General features: G+C 39.5%; 2 protein-coding genes across 4 annotated transcripts in view; one reads left to right on the top strand and one right to left on the bottom strand.

Moving 5' to 3' along the window:
* LOC136782869 (neuroligin-4, Y-linked-like) overlaps positions 1-17,787 on the top strand; it is a 108,331-nt gene that overhangs the window by 76,179 nt on the left and 14,365 nt on the right. The window contains exon 5 of one of the 3 annotated variants that reach the window (XM_066742582.1): positions 10,142-11,932. The exons of the other annotated variants lie outside the window; for them this stretch is intronic. Coding sequence (XP_066598679.1) covers positions 11,717-11,932 — 216 coding nt within the window. The 5' untranslated portion in view covers positions 10,142-11,716. The remainder of the gene's footprint in view (positions 1-10,141; positions 11,933-17,787) is intronic. 3 annotated transcript variants of the gene reach the window in all.
* Positions 912-3,272, bottom strand: AP-1mu (adaptor protein complex 1, mu subunit). The gene is made up of 2 exons (XM_066742393.1): positions 3,136-3,272; positions 912-2,792 (listed from the first exon to the last, which is right to left on the bottom strand). The coding sequence occupies exon 2, from the start codon at positions 2,773-2,775 to the stop codon at positions 1,507-1,509; it is 1,269 nt and encodes a 422-aa protein (XP_066598490.1). The 5' UTR covers positions 2,776-2,792; positions 3,136-3,272; the 3' UTR covers positions 912-1,506.

Below are 17,787 nucleotides of genomic sequence, written 5' to 3'. Positions count from 1 at the left end.
TGACAATCCTCTTGGCTTAAATCTCCATAGCAAAAAAGGGACGGGGCGCGTAGAATTGGTTTCAGCCAGGTCTGGCAGGGCAATGTCGAGCTACACTCTGTAGTTTATTGTAACGCGCTTTATCTATCCTGGACTGGTACTCGTACTATCGGTACCACTATTACCACTGCTATGCTATCTGCATTCGCGCGAAGCTTCCAGCGGAATGCAATGTCACGTTCCAAGGGACATTGCAGGACGTAACAATTGGAAAAACAAACGCTGCTTTGCATACAACTTATAAATAGATAAGTTAAAGAGAGAAGGCGATCACCGATATATACGCGCGCTAGAACGATTCTTTCGGTATAACCGAGAGAATTTTCACAAACCGACAACCCACGCCCACCGCAATGTACAATGTATTCTTTATTAATCCGCGTTTTTTAAACCGACGCTCCCGCGTGTACCTTACAGTAGGAACACTGGCCCTTGATATTTCCATAAAATTATTATACGCTCGTGCGCGTAGCAAGAAATTTACATATCAGGAACATTTGCCAAGCTACGACCAGCGCAGCGGCAAGTTCAAATAAAAAGATTTTTCCCAGGCTCACCACTCGACTGTAATCGCATTTTCGTGTCTCTCCCTTCAATTCGCGAGGTGACATCGACTCCTGGAATATTTACCGCTTTTTCACGTTGCGCAACTGCATACTTATCCTTCTTTATCCGACTCTCTATTTATCTCTCCACTTTCAACATTTCTTTCTATTCCCGAAACAGATACTTCGAGTCGCTTTTCAAGATTGAAGCTGCTTGAAAAGTAGACTTCAAGATTTTTCAATGTACCGTGCATTATAAACTGAAATAAAACACTCGCTCAAAGTATGCTATTAATAGGAGAGTAAAGGATCGAGTTTAAATTTCTGTTAAAAATTTAATATATCTCTTTCGACTTACATTATCACTATTGGTGATGTACAGAAATAACAATAACGTGATACTTAACGGTATATAATACTATTTTATTTTAAATTAATGCAAAGATACGGCTTTATTGACTCATACTGCAGTACAATATGGAACTTTTATGCACTACAAATTTTCATATATTTACAATTTTCCTCTTCAATAGTTTGAGTTGTAGTGCACACACAACCGTCTCCTTGTTACCGTGATTATAAAAAGTAATAAATAAAATACATGATTGTGGCGAAATTAAGTACTTTACGCTCCATCCGAGCAAAAATCTTTCTAAAGCAAATTTCATAAGAAAAATCATTTATAAATCAGACTAAAAGCACTAAATTGATATTACTTTTAAACATTTCGCAGAAGACGCTGCTTCCAATGCTAATGTATTTAAATAACTGATAAGAAATACTAAAGTAAATGGAGATAAATATGATCGTCTGGGGGTTTAAAAACACAAAGCATATTGATTACTTTAGATAATGTATCTTCGACCATAAAAATTAATGTACAAATTTCTGAAAAAACCTAAGTTTCTGTCCATATGTCGTACTAATTTGTCCTCAATTGATAGTCACCGTTTTGCGTGATATAACGGACCCATGGCAGCGCTTGGTACCCACTTTTTTCAATAATTTTCAAGTATCGCACTTGAATTCCGGAAGTGGTGAAGTATGGAATTTCAAATTTGACTTGTATCGGTGGCTTTCCTTCCACATCCTCTCCAACGACAGACGGTAAGCCAAAGTGAGCCCGCATTAGATATTCTTTTCCTCCTGGGAAAGACTTGATGAACCAGGTGATCGCGCTTTGCTCGGGAGAATATTTAACGTTACCAATCGTAGTCTTGAATTTCGGAGAATCCGCATCGTTCGGAACAGGAATTACAATCTCTACGTTATTTGCCGTGGATCGTCGTTTGAATTGAGATCTAGCCTTAATCATATATTCTACTCTGCTATGAGCGTGTCGTTCGATTACAGATTCGATCCATATAAGCGGCTTAACGTGAGTATTCAATCTATAAGACATCAGTTCAAATTCTCCATCCGGTGGAATGAAAGAAATAGTTCGGTCGTTCTCAAATCTGGACAGTCTTACACACTGGTGAAACTTAACATCCTCTAGTTCTACAGATTTAGATTTCCCTCGACCTGTTGATTCAAACAATACCTTATCGTTTAGCCCAAGTCTCAATTCTGGCATTCCTGATAGATAAACTCTCATTTTTATGGCACCGACTATCTCTGAGCTCAATACATTGCCATTTGCATTGGCCAGGAGATTAACAGATTCTATAACATCCAGAAAAACTTCATTCTTCCGATATTTAATTCCTTCTGATCGCCAAGATACAGCATTCGTCACAGCCACAGGAATCCTTGGTTGAATTTCTAGCTTATGGCCCTCTTGCGTTATATACTCTTGCAAAATTTTGCTATCAGTCGTCTGTGGATAACCAAAGTCCAGCAATTCATCCAGAAGCTCGTAAATTACTACAAAATTATCTCTGATACTTTCTTCCTCGAGCTCTTTAAAATACTCTTGCATAACTTGCACAACTTTGTGCAAGAATACGAATACCAATGAAATATTTGCATTCTTTTTAGTCGTAGATACAATATACAAATTATTATACTTTATATAAGCATATGTACACTCTGGTGTCTGTATTATCGGAGTTAGGTTGCCCTCTTCCTCACGTTCCAAAACCAGTGGCATGAACTTTTCTATGACACCAGTTTCTATGTCACCACGATAGTTTCTTGATATCAACACCTTGCCCTTGACATCCAGAATATATATAGCAGAGGTAGACATCTTAGGTTTTCGTCAAACTGGAAATAAAGAAGAATATTTTTAATTACATATCATCTCATTTCTATGGGGTGGAGTAACAAAAATCGATTCTTCTTTTGCTATATTATAACCATTATCACAAATAGAGGTTACGTTTCTCCTGAATTTCAACTTCGAAAGATTAAAGTACACCAAATTTGTATATACAAATTTTACAGTTTGAACAAACGTAGATACCAAAATACATCAATGAAAGAAGATGCGAAATGTAACAATCATTAGGATGAAGAATAATAAAATTTGACATTCGAAGTTATCACTCTTCTCTTCGTTATAAAGCACATATAATAAGAAAGAAAAATCTTAATAAATATTCTGTACGTTATCTTGGTTTGCTTTGACGGAATCCCTCCACAGGTTACATGGACATTAAATGTTATATTTATATAATTAAACAAAGGTTTCGCGACGAGACGAACCTCCTCTACGAATTTCCGAGCTGCCACTGTGGATGTGGACCTACGCGAAGTTAACTGCAATTGAACGCATGCGTAGCTAACTTCGGAACAGATATCGATCGAATGGCGAGAACCGAGCAGGCCACGCCAACACCGCGCAATTCAAACAACAAACTTTCTTTATATTCCACAGCTCCTCTTTCCATTAATTAAAACTATAAAAATTAATCACATAACTATTTTATATATAATTACAACTTGTAAGATATATTTAATATTACTCACACATTTTGATGAAAAGCGAAATTTTCAACGGAAAACGTAATATCGAGATATTATGAGAAATCAGTTTCGTTCTGAAAAGTAGTAATTATTTTAGAAAAAGTGTCACAAATTAATTGGTAGGATTAATTTGTTCATGCAAAGGGCAAGTTTCGATGTACGTGAAAAAAAAGGGATTAAAAAGTGTCAAGTGCATCGCGTCAGTTAATACGTCACACTGTAAAAGGTATAAAAGAGGCGGGTGTCGGTGTAAAAGAAACATCGATAGGGGTAAAAAAGGGGTGTATGCCCGAGTATATGACGGGAGTATGTACGAAGCAACATCAACTTTGCTATGCGTGTGCCTGTGCGTGTAAGAGGGGCAAAGGATAGAAAAAAAAAGCGATAGTGTCGAGCCGACGAGGCCGTTGTTGAAGCTGGCTTGATTGCAAACAGCAAAAGGAAAATAATAAAAAGGAAATAAAGAAAGGGATAAATAAAAGGTGTGAGAAAGAGAGAAAGAGAGAGGGTTGGAAGGAGAAGGGGATATACTGCAGGGATAGGACAAACGACTGGAAAGTGGGATGGCCTGTGACACGCGTTTTGCCTCCGCATCGTCGACGAACACCATGCGCACCGGCCTACAGTGTGTTTCGGTTTTAATTAAAACGTAATTTACGATGCCATTTTTCGCGCTTGCAAACAAAACGTTAAAATCATGATTTGTAAAACAGAGCAGCGGCCATATATGCAGCCCTCATATACCATAATGACGCATCGAAATAACTTCGACCTTATCTCTGACCTTGATATCCGTAGTCTCGTTGAATCCAAATCAATTACCGCCTCGATTCCCATCTCATTACGGAAAGATTACATCGTAACTAATAGGGCTGGAGCACCGCGATCTCTCTGTGCCTAAACCTGCATTTATTGAATATTCAGATTATGGAGATGAGAACCTTCTTGTTTTTCCATTAGAGCTTGTTTTCCGCCCTTCATTTGGCCCGAGGAAAAAGGACGAACGCGACACGCGCGATTAACTTTTCACAAAATTGTCCAGCGAAAATCAGATATCCCCGCTCGTCTAGCGTCGAAACAAATTGGTTCGGCGCTAAACTTATTGCTTTGTCAAACGGTGGCCGGAGCGGTGCACACCACCGCAGGGCTTAAATGCGCCAGAGGATATCTGCATATTAGAATTATGGCATCGAATGCCTGTTTTAACGCGATGATAAATATAGGAGGCAGTATTAACCGAGAGCCGGGCTTGTTCTTGTTAAACTATTCACGTGTGATCACTGCTAAAGCGTTATCTATGGGCTGCGTGCACTGTTCATTAGCAATTTCGATCGGTTCAATTTTACCCCAGAGGGATACTGGATATTCCAAGAGTATCTATGCTTCGTCAGTCGCGCGTTCCGTTAGTCGCGCGCGAACTTGTCCTCCTTCATCGATACTTTGTTCCCAACAAATTCATCATTTTCCTCCATTAATCACTACGGAATTCAACAATGCACACGCTAACTCTGTCTCTCTCTCTCTCTCTCTCTCTCTCTCTCTCTTACAACAGAGTATAGTTTTACAGCCGAGAATCCATGCTTCGTTAGTCACGCGTGCTGTTAGCAGCGAACTGGTCCTTTTTCATCGATACCCTGTTAACAATAAATTCAACATTTTTCTGCATTATTGACATCGAAGCTGCACGATACACACACACACCAACTCTCTCTCCCTCCTACAATAGAGCATATAGTTTTTACAAGGATATCTATTAAGCTTCGCGTTTAGACGCATGTTGAGTTAGCCGAAACTGTCTTTTTTCATGGATATTTATTTTAACGACAAATCCATATTTTTCATTTATTAATGACAGTGATACACGCACAAATTCTCACTTACTATCAAAGACTTAGCCACGAAGGCTAGTTGAGAATTTTCTATATTATTGATTACTGCCGATCATGCTCGCGGTAATCCTTCAGTTTCAATTATGTAAAACATTTTAGTGTTCCCCACTTTCGATAATCCGCCACGAGAGCCCTTCGTGCCACTATTACAAATTTGGTATAATTAATAGTTCTTGTTTGCTCGTTCAACGTTAATATATAGCTTTGAACAACACGAAGTCTTAGAACATTGAAAAAGAACACGAATAAGATTTGCAATTTTATTCCCTTTTTTTTTTAATATTTTTGTTATCTGCTGAACTCAATTATATTTACATACAAGTGTCACGTTTCGCGCACAGATAGAGATCTTTAATTTTTTAGCTTTTACAGGTAGAAGCATAGCCGAGTAAACAAGTGGAGTTAACGTCCTCATAAATATTTATAAAATGGTTTTTTCGATGCACATGCATCGACCGTCGTTCAATTTCATTGAACCAAATGTACTTATAGGTATACACATCACTCTCTCCTGTCAAAATTTATTGCACGTTATTGTAGAGTAACAATCGAACACTCGTTTGTATAGTATACTAATATCTGTACTCTCTCAAATCGCCTATACCTATTGTAGAGAGAAATCGTCTGGCAAAGAAAATCAAAGGAAATATAGAAAAATGAGAGAAAATGAACGTGTCATCTCGCTGGTATTGAATTCTTGATAAGAATATCGGTCCTAAATGGAATGGGAAGAATCTTGAGAAAATCGGGCGAATGGAATTGTGTTTTGTTTGAAAGAACTTTCACGAGTAATTCTATCGTATATAATTGAACAAGTGTGGCTCTCGATTATAAAGTCAAATCGTTATAGGGAAAGATAGTGGAAGTTGTTCGTTCGCGATCGAACGTTTCCACTTTGTTTCGTGGCTTTGCTCCTATTTCTCTCATTTCATCGAGTCACCCACGATTCGCCTCTGTGCAGTTCTCCCCAAGGACCAAGCATTGTTCATCCCCTCTTGACCCTACCGACACATTCATCTTTCTTGCACCGAAAGACTCCGGGCCACCAAGCCACAAAGGCACTCGCTGAACAATTCTATCAAATCGATTTTCCCAATCGATTTCCACACTGATGGAACGTCAATCAATACGAAAAAAATTGGCCGCTCAAGATAGCTCGGTCGATACCGCATTCCGATCATTTCGCTGGCAGACGATTTTCTAACTTCTAACGAAGCGAGAGTCAAGTGGAACAGGTATACTGCAATAAGAACTTCTTTATCATCCCAGACTCAAAGGACCAAGCGATCCTTTTACTTGTAACGTTAATTATTCCAAGATAGAATTTTATCACAACTCGTACTGATAAGCTGCAAACATATATGTATATATCGAAGCTGATGGATAAAAAATTACAAGAGCACTCGAATATATAATAATAATGATTTAGCGGAGCAAACGTAACTTCGTTTCGTACTATTAGCGTTTCTTTTAAAGTTGGATACTCTGATCAGTGAACCTCCTTTCATGTGGCGCATTTATTATGACAGAAGCATGAAACCGTACTTTACGTGTACCGTATATCGGTTCCTCCGTTCTCTCTACAGCCACGTCGATGAAACGTCAATCAAAAGATAAAAGGATGAATAAAGGCTTTGTGCACGTATTACAACACATCTGCCACCTCGAACACTATATCAGCAATTCACTATCGCAGAGTTGAAAATTCCATTCTTCCCAAAGTGCCTTCATTTCATTCTGCTCCAGCTGAAATGCCGAATACTTTAAAGAAGGTGGCATCCAAGCTTTTAATCAGATGGACCGTTTCGTTGAACGATCCACTCGCCACGAATGAGATATATAGGAGACCCTACAAATTCAAGCCTTTACGTTGACCAAGTCGAAAAATGCGACCTGATATTGCATCTGTTTTTAAGTGGATCAAAATTTATTCTACAAAATCTGATTTTTAACTAAACAAAAAATGTGTGAAGGCGATACAAAATCTATCAAATTTGTCATTTTATTTGTTGCAAATATGAAAGATATAAACATGGTTTGTACCTGTTTTTGCGTACACGCTGCGTAGTCGGATGAAAAGTAGATCTAAATAATGATGACTCTTACTATAAATTTTGTTCAAAATCGGACCTTATTTTTTGACTCGGAATGGCTACTTCAAATTGATTTAAAGGCAATTATCCCGCTGGCCCAGCTGGAAGATTCGTGGAAGCGATCGAGCAAACGGACCGCCTTTTTCAAGCAAGCATTATTTGAAAATTGCACGTAGCTATTTTAGAAAATTTATTTAGGGAATAGCAATGGCGAATAGCTTGGTTGGGGCAGATAAATTTTCCTATTCCGCGCACTCACCCACACAAATATCCCGCTCCGTTGGACCATGGGCTTATCCAAAATTGATGATAGGGGATCGTGCAAGTTTTCGAAAGCGCGAATTAATTTCATGAGATATATTTGACTAACAGCCGCACAAAAGGAGAGTGTCGCACAAACTTCTGCCAGGACTCACTATAGAATCGTTTCCGTTACATTTGCTTTCCATTCCACTCGTTCCTCGATCCAATCATAAATCTCACCCTCCCTTCATCTTCCTATACGAATGCAATCAGAGCCCTGCGAAGATTCGCGAAATGAGTTTCAGGATCGATTTGTTTATTAAATCAGTGCTCAATTAGCAAGCGGCTTCGACATGCTCCAATTATCGCTCGTTTCGTTTTCATCCCAATAGCCGAAATATAGGTACTGAGCCACAGACCCACTTTTAATATATCCCACAGAAAAAATTTGCATATTGCAATCATAAAGTTTGCGTTCAATCTCAATCCTAGTTGGTGCGAAATTTGCAAGAATTTTCCAAAACTCGGAATTTCATGCTTCTCTTTAGTATAAAATAAGGGCGTGTTCGTCGTTGTCCGGTGTATTAATTTCAGCATATGCATCAGGGTGGTTAAGCGCGTTGCATTGTTTTTTGCGAGGGAGACATCATTGCGGAAATAAATCAATGTCCGGGCAATCGAGCGGATGTATCGTATAGGGCTGGCTGGTCGATCGTCTGCTTGTTGTCTGTACACGCTGATAGGCAAGAGTCCTGGGGACAGGGTGGGGGTAATCTGGCCGCTTTGGGAACGGAAGTTAGAGCTGTCTGGTGGATCGGCACGGCCGATAATTGAGGCACAAATTAAATTAGCGAAACTTCGATTTTGGATAGTAGGGAAAAGTCTCGCCTGCCCCCCGACTATGTGGAAACACATTTCTCCTCCTGCAATCCAATCCACTCGGCTAAAAACTTCATCTTTTATATTTCAGCATGATTTTCTTTGCTGAACTTGGAGATGATGCCAACCGAACCGGAGGCTAACGTAATAATCTGTACGAATGAAACAGATCTCGAAATCCTTTATATCAAAGTAGGAGAATCAAAGTTCTTAAAGAAGATATTTCAAGGTGCTCTCGACGAAAAATATGCTCTCGCGTTTATAACGAATCTTATTATCGAGAAGCTGATATATGCTCTTATACATCATTGCAAAAGTTGGAATTTATCTTTCTCCTTGCCAACCATATTTTATCATTCTTTTCTCCAACCAACCAATAACCGGAATGAGAATACGTACTAATAATGGATATGCTATATGTGTGTATATATGTATGCACAGTGAGAGTGCGCGCGTCCGTTAAAAATTAAAAATAAGCAAAAATTATTAGGAAAAATTTGCAAATTGATAGCGCAATAAATTTGATGTAGCCGTTACTGAGAAATTTATAGTGGATTAGAGCAGTGCAGAGTCTGATATTACCTCAGCGTAGTAGGGATTTATGCACTCTTACTCACTGCTCAATGACACGTGCGTTTAATATCGGCATTTTGACCTTATACGTGGATCGCGGAAGTTGGTAGGAAGTTTCGCTTCACAGGTGGCAGCCCGCCGACGCAATAATTAAACTAAGAGGGACCTTAAATCACGATGAGAGATTGGGGTATATAGCTCGCGAAGAGGCGAGTCCCGGGGTAGAAGGAGGGTCACGTGGTCTATGCATGTTTTGAGCTGTATGTGTGTGTGTGTGTGTGTGAGAGAGAGAGAGGGAGATAGAGCGAAGGGGTCTTTGAAGGTAGGGTCGTAGGTAGCTTTCTCGAGGAATGAAGTACGTGCGCGAGCATTATCTTAAGTTCCGCTTTGTCGGAAAGGGAATAAGAGAGAAGCGCCTTAAGCGTGGGGTTGCAACAGGAATCCTCTGGCTGTCTGGGGGGCAGAGTAGAAGGGAGGGGGGAGGGCGAAGAGAATTCAGGAAGGAAATGTGGATAGCTAGCACTGATTACTACGAGCAAACTTTCCTTCCCACGAGGCTTCGCTCTGATCAGACTCTCTCTCTCTCTCTCTCTCTCTCTCTCTCTCTCTCTCTCTCAGGTTTTGCGCTACCTTTTTCACCCTCCCTCATCATCGTCAGTGTCATCGAAAATTCCCTTTGTTAATCATCTCACCTTTACCTCATCGAAAACGAACCTCTCCACGCGAAATTAGCCCTTTCAAAAATTACACGCTCCCTCGACTAAAAGGAATGGCAAAGTTATATATATATATATATATATACGATATGTTCATTTACATGCAGCTTTGCTATATCTATAACAATCTTTTTACGCCATTGATGTTTTCTCTAAGAATTATTCGGACTATGAAACAGGGTATCAGTGTCTAGTAGATGGAAGGCTAATGGAAGTTACGTCGCTATATTTCAGTCCTGGTCTTTTGGTTTCAGGCGGTACGAGCAGGAGACAAACTACAACTCCACCAGGCAAGGGAGTTAGCAGCTTTCACATTTGAGAGACAGCTTGAATCCAGAGAGCATACTTCTTATTCAAGATGTTTTGAGGGCAATTTAACTTGGCCATAACAGGAGGGACGAGGCTCCGCAGGATATACACGGAATATACCGGGAACGTCCAGCAACGTTAAACAGCATCGGTCACGGGACAAGGGGAAAGAGTAACGGAGCTGCGTTCGTATAACGAAGTTAGAAAGCGATTTGTCCTGCTTCGACCCGCAACGGAAGTCAACAGCAGTTCGAAGCACGCGGTCATCGCTGCTGCAGCTGCATACCGGAAGTTGGCCCGACGAAACGGCAAACCTGCTCACGTACCACCGCCAAATACTTGATAAATTACGCCTCTGCCATAAATCATTGTCCTTGCAAAAAACGACGAATCTCTTCTTCATAAAATATGACGAGTCTGGTGAAAAATGAAATTTTCAAGAGAATTAACACTGCTTTTCCCACCAGACGATGAAAACGAGCATTGATCAGTGAGAAGGAACATTTTCTGGTAATGAAGAAGAGGTATTTAATGAATTACGAGCCTAGGACACCTACCGTAATTCGGATCAATTTACGACCAAAGTGTCGTAGAGTGAAGTTTTCATGGAAAGTTTCACACTGCTTTTCTTAATAGGCTTTTCATAATCAGTATATAATCAAGCATTAATCAAGCACTATACATCGGAGAATTTTATGGGGATATAAAGGAAGGAGAGGTGAAAGGCTCCGTCGTAAATAGTGCATATATATTTTACAAGAGGTAAAAGTGGATGAAATGATAAATATTAATACATCGTAATAATGCAACGTTGTGTTGGAATCGCAAAAGGGCCGACGTTATTGGCTTACGATCCATTCCGTTGTGTAGGCTATGGCTACGGTGGATATCGCGAGCACCACGATACATCTCGACCGGGAAAACGAAAGGAAAACGCGAAGCAGGTAGACGACAGCAATCTCAGCGGGAAATTCGCGATACAAACGAGAAAGCAAAAGTCATTTGCATAACAAGGTTAGAAAGTGATTCGTCGACGACACGCGAATGTTTCCCTTTTAGAGCGGAGCGAGGCAAAACCACCGAGGGGCCTGTTGCCGCGGATACAATCAGCAAACTTCATCATTCTTCCGCGTCAGGAGTTCCACCCTTCATCTTTCTCAGCCGTATCTCATTCGTGGGATTTTCCAAAACTATTTCGTAGGTCGTCGATTCAGCGGGGTGGAAAAAAACTAGTTGTGCGCGAGAAAATAATGTAACGAAATGAGAGCGAGGAGGGAGTAGGACAGTTACAGTGATTGAAAAGTTGAATAGTGATGCTGAGATATCGTGCTGTATGATCGTGTTGATCGCATCGTGCCAAGTTGCGGTGTAAACTGGAGGAATAAGAGGATCGGACCGTTAGACTCGAGGGGATTGCGAAATCTAGGGAGGCTGGGCTGCTCGATTGGAGTTTTGGGGCTGCTCGGTGGCGGGTATGCTGGTGGCGTTGCTGCAGGTGCAAGCCGCCAGCAGATGCTGTCATGCTTTTGCCATGCCAGCCGGCGGCGGCGGCTGTCCGGACTCGGCGGCCGCTAAAACTCCCCGCCAGGCCAGCTATTGCGACCACCAAGCGTCGCGTCCTTATCCTCTTTCTCATTCTCTCCGGCTGCGCCTGCAACACACGAGCAACTTCCCAAATACGCTACGCCTCTCGCATAGTCGAGACCAAGACCGGACAGATTCGTGGAATACTTCAGGCGAGTATCGATTTTTCTTCCGCTCTCTTTCCACTTCTCCATTTACCTAAACTCCCGCCCCTAACGAGTCTCCCTTCGCCAGATTTAATATCTCTCACCCCTATCATTCCAATTCCAATTTAATATTCCACGTAAATTGATCGACCTCGAACCTTTCGTCTCTCTCTCTCTCTCTCTCTCTCTCCCTCTTAATGATAATTATCCTTCAACATTACCTCGGCATTTTCTCTGGATCCGAGACATCGGATAAATCTATAACATCTTATATACTTATTTCTATATTATTGGTTGTTCCTTTAATTTATTCTCGATCATGGTTACGGCTTCTCTATATATGGAACTAGTCTGATTGGTTTAAAAATAAGTCCTTTATGATGTACTTGCTGGGTTGTACTATTATTATTTGATTGGATTAAGGTTGCAATTAACGCTATAAGATTAAATTTAAACCGGCACCAACGGGGTTATGTGGCGGGTGCATTTGTCTTGCTAAATAATTAATCAGGTGAAATGTGCGTTAAATCGGTTCAGCCAAGGATTATTCTTAGAATTAAAGACTAAAAATCGGCGTTATACTTGTGTCAAGTTGGAATAAATAATGATCGCGCAAAAACCGGTTTGTACGGTAAGCTTAATTTTCTCGCTCCAGCTTACGTTACACACTTTGTGATTGACAATGTGCATTACAGATTTTGGCAGAGTATTTTGAGAGTTGTCCTCAATGATGTTGATATGGTAAATGTGGGGAGGAGGGGCATTTGTAGTACACCGAGGGATCGAGATTGGATTTCGTAGGGCAATCGGCTGATCGGCCGTCGTTTGGCATTAAAGCATTTTCATAGCAGCGATCAGTCAATAGGACCAAGTCGATTTGACGTTTACTGCGGCAGTCACTATACCGGATAGCAAACATCAATTATGTCTACCAGATATTCATATCGACGGGAGTGAGCACGATAGATGCACGACCAATGATTTTATACCCTTTGACCCCGTGCTCCCCCCACCCCCTCTCAATCCTCTTCACTATGTCTGTTAATCTCGCAAATGAATCGCGTAAAAATTCACTCCCTTTCTCACGGGGCTCCTCCTCGTTAACGACGTGTGTGAAATAATTTGTCATGATTCACATTTCAACGAGAAACGAGACTTCCGTTCAATTGAACAAATTGCAGGGCGTTCTGAACGATGACACCGCTCTTCCTTATTAGTTAGCGTTTATCCGATCGGATCCATTAACTCGTTTTCCCTCATTCCGTTACTATGGGTATAAAATTTTACAGGCGGCTCGTAAATCGTTAAACCGTTCGTGCCATTGCATGTGCATAATTCGAGGCGCACGCTTTAATTTTATCACGATTAAAAATGTCCGTCAGATTTTGTACCCTTTTGTTTAACACGGACAATTTTATAGATTCGCGCGTTTTAAATTATTTCGCGCGTATAACGCAGCTAAAAGTTAACCACGTGTGATAAATATCCAAAGAGACGAGAGGACGCATGGAAAATATCACGAGAGCGTAATTTTATGCTCGCTTAACAATGTATGATAAGTAATTTATAATTATTTATGAATTGAATTCTTTTGAACGTTTGGAATGAATCTGCAATTTTAGCGCAGTGATGCTACATTTGTAGAGCAACCGTACGTCACGACAGTATTAGTAAATTTTGTTTATTTTGTCGAAACTCATTAACGCAATAGGCAGAAACAAATAAACGTGACGCTTCATTCAATCTTTCCAATTATTCCTGGATTCGAGCTGCGACTGATACGAAAATAGTGATACGTTATATGGAGAAATGGGGTAATAAGTGAAACGTGATTAGTAACGAGCCATAATGTTTACCGTGATGACAATCGACATAACTCGTTTCCTATGCGAACGGTATAATAAACCATTGACCAAGTGTACAAGCGATGTACATTGCTTTGCGATGAACAATATCATTATGAAAAAGTTGCAGTGAAACTAATTTGTCAAAGCTGGGGTTAAAAAAAGAAGAGAGAGGAATTCGAACTGGTTTTGGAAAGAAAATGAAAAAGTGGAAAACGCGTCACAGCGGCAAACGAAATGACAAATGATAAAAAGTTGAGAGTTTGGAGCAGAGTGGAAAAATTTAGACTGGTGAAAAAAACTGGAGAGCAGTGTGTTGAATAATTTGACTAATTTATATGGTTATTATTTGCTAAATCTGCTAACAACATTTTCGATTGGTTTTGAGGATAGCTATATCGCGTGGCGCTGAAGCAATGGATGAAGAAAAAAAACCATGCGATCCAAAAGCGAGCAGCGAGGCACGTTATGACGTAATGTATAAAGACCACGAGGCGCGTCTTGAACGAAAAACTTTTCTCGTTATCCATCCATCTGTCAGCCAGCCGTTACTCTCGAGAACGAAAAAACGATCATTTTCGAATTTCCACGAACGTTTGTGAAACATTCCGTTTTAGTTATGGTCGTCCGACTATACGTAAAACTACTTAAATGTCACTCGTTCGCCTCGTTCTCTTGCCTTCTATCAATATTTCCATCGTACGATATCGTTCATTGATTTCTTTGTTGCTACTGCAATGCAAAGGTCCAACAAAAATAAGCAATTTATATGACAAAAAGTCTTTCGAATTTAAAATGAAATCGTCCTCGCGTTGTACAGCAAATTATACGCTTTCCCCATCGTATAATAAAATGATCATCGATTAAAGTGATTATAATTAATTATTGAAAGCTCAGTGGGGAATCGACGAGTCGTTATTACGAGCATGCACCTAAAGCTAATAATCGATGAGTGGTTTTTTTAAAAATTGAGAAGGACCCATTCATTCTTATCCGTCGCGCGCGCGATGAGACGAATCGCTGGAAATTAAGTTAAATTGTTCGTGAAGCCGTACATAAACGCTGGGTGTTATATTAACAGGGAGGTGGAATGATAGCGAAGCGGCGGTTCTGAAGAAAAATTACGAATATATCCGTGTGGCATCAGTCTCGAAAGGTTCGCCTTTGTAGCAATTCGGCCGGGCGTTTGTTTCTGTCCCGACATCAATTTGCCTTGTCTTCGCGACATTTCTCCACTCTCGACTTCTACTCTCTCCTCAACCTGACCCCCGCCCCACCCCTTCCAACCCGTTCTACGTCCAATTTATTAGAGAGCGGACAATTTTCCTCGAGATCTCTCCTCTCATCCCATTCTCTCCCACGCTTCACGGAATTTCCCGCAAATCCAGAATCTCTTTCTCCTGCTACCTGTAGGGGGGAGGGGGATACCCCCCCCCCTTCTCCCACTACCATATCGAGCACATTCCTCGCGCGCCAGCTAAAAGTTCTCGCGTGCTGAAAATAATGAGAATTACGATCACGTATACGGCCTGCGACTGATTTCGAATAAAATCCCGCGCAGTCGAGATTATAATAATTCAAAGATCTCTTTACGCAGTCCGAGCACGAAAGCTACTCTCGGACCTTTTTTTCAACCTGCACCTTCTTCAACTCGCAGCCCTCATCGATTTCGGTAAGAATAAAACGAGCGACAATTTTGCACTCGCCACGACATTACAATTAGCTGGCTTTTCTCAAATCCTCAACCGTGAATTATTCGCGGCCATTGCTGCTTTGAAAAATTATCAACTTACCTGTAATAAATTATTTTCAAAGATACATACATGGAATTAATTATTTTATGTAAAAGCACATTGTTATGATAAAAGCAGCGTTGAAATAAAGATTGCTTCGGTTTTAAAATTTAAACAAAAACGAGTTTTGTTTTTTTTTTCTACTCGTTTTTATGTATTATTGTAAAGAGTATTTCTAACAACGAATTAAAAAGATAATGAAATGGTGAAAGAGTTATAAAGGGAAAAGTCTATGATAGTGGAAGTGATTCAATTATGCGTAGAACTCGTGCAGCGTTTTGAACGATCGTGTTAAGCGAGTTTAATCAGGATAGTTGTAAAAGTAGCGTGTAGAAGTACCGATTGTACAGTGTACGCATAAAAGAGACAATACGGTTTGATGCAATTTTCGCTTGTTAGTATCGACAGCTTATCAGTAGTAACAACCCGTATTTGACCCGACTCAAGGGGAACGACGATCCCCTCGTTACGTAAAAACCGGACATATTTCCTTCAGATGGTTCAAATCAAATCAGAAATTTTCCAAATAATAACAATCGTTATAAGAATAACAGAGAGAAACGATACACGGAAAAATATGCTAATATGTGTAATTTAATAATTAATTAGAATAACAGAGATAAACAGTAAATTCCGTTTACAGTATAGTACTTCATTTATTTTGTTGTAGAGGAAAGTTGTATTGTTTCTATATGCTACATGCAACACAGTTTATAAATATATTTACATATGCACAAACACGGGCATGTATATTGAGCTATTTTCCGATTATATTTATACTGACTGCTGAAACAAGTGTATGTTAGTAGTAAATAATCAATCGATAGAAATTACTTGTAAGGAACCAGCGATCCTGTGTTCCACAACGTGCCCATCGTTTTTTTTAGGCATATCATTATTCATTCTTTCTTTTTTAAAATTTTATTTACTTTACATTCGACAATACATATTTCAATCCACTGAAATTTTAAGAAATTTTCGCATTACTGATCTATTATCGTATTATAGGTATTAATATTAAAAATTGACCAACATATTAGGTTTGAGACTAATGGCTTCTAACCGAAAACATTTAGAAAAAGGAGGGAATTTGAAGACTGAAATCCAAATACATTTTTTCCTATCGCCTTTAGTTTAGGAGTAATTACTTAATGAAATTAATTAACTGGGCGAGCCTCTGATTGACCGAGATTGAGAAGAACAGCTAATTTGGTCTGAAAGTGCGGCTAGTATAGGACACGTATCTTCATCTCAACTTGCATGTGTATGATATGATTAATAAGTGAACAATGAGCATCGAACGTCGAACGAAAAAGCAAGCAAGCGGAAACAAGCCTGAACGTTCAGTTAAGAAAAAGTTATACTCACATAGATAATGTTAAACTGTTTTACAGATATTATTAATGAACTATATACGTTTTAACGATAAAAATGCGTCCAAACATAGTATAGTTACCACTATTTTTGGTATATCTAATTTTTAATTAGCTTATTTAATTAAACCTAAAAGTAGTCTTAATTATACCGTGTTTGAACTTAATTTCATCGTATGAAAATGCATAAAAAAAAATTGGTTATAATACTTATAAGACAGTTCAACATAATTTGCTCAAAAGTTCAAATTTATCTTAGCTAAACACTTAGGCAGGTTTTACGTTTGGCTTGTTCCTTTTAATCGAAACTTGATGTTCAGTGCTCGTCTATTAATACGGCTCATACACATATAAGTGGAAATGGAGCTGCGTATGTCATATGCTTACTTTCGGACCCAATGAGTTGTCCCCTCTAATTTCAGCCAATCAAAGGTTCACAGTTAATTAATTTCATTAATTATTTACTCCTAAACTAAGAGCGATTCAGAAAAACAAAATATAAGAACTTTAGTCTTAAAATTCTCTCCTGTTTCTAAATTTTTGTATAGCTGGCACCTATTACTCTCAAAATCCTGTATATTTGAGAATACGAAAACACTGTGCGTAAGACAATTTAATTAGTTCAGATAAATTGAAAACCCCAAAGAGCAGCATTGAAAGCTATGCAGGTTTTATGCTCTCTATTTTGTACTGTTTCGCAGCTAAATTAATCCGTTCTTTCAAAGTTTTACGTCGATACATTTATTACGATAGCCTGACCTCACACGTTTTCATTTTTCAGTACAATCAGCCGAGCGTTCCTGGGCTAGAAATGATATTTATGCATCTTCAGGCTGCGCTACAAGCGTTTA

This window comes from Prorops nasuta, unplaced genomic scaffold (genome assembly GCF_024137725.1).
Source record: "Prorops nasuta isolate Cenicafe-Biocafe unplaced genomic scaffold, Cenicafe_Pnas_1.2 PNAS00030, whole genome shotgun sequence".
Lineage (NCBI taxonomy): Eukaryota > Metazoa > Arthropoda > Insecta > Hymenoptera > Bethylidae > Prorops > Prorops nasuta.
This window is presented reverse-complemented; position numbering and strand designations above follow the sequence as displayed.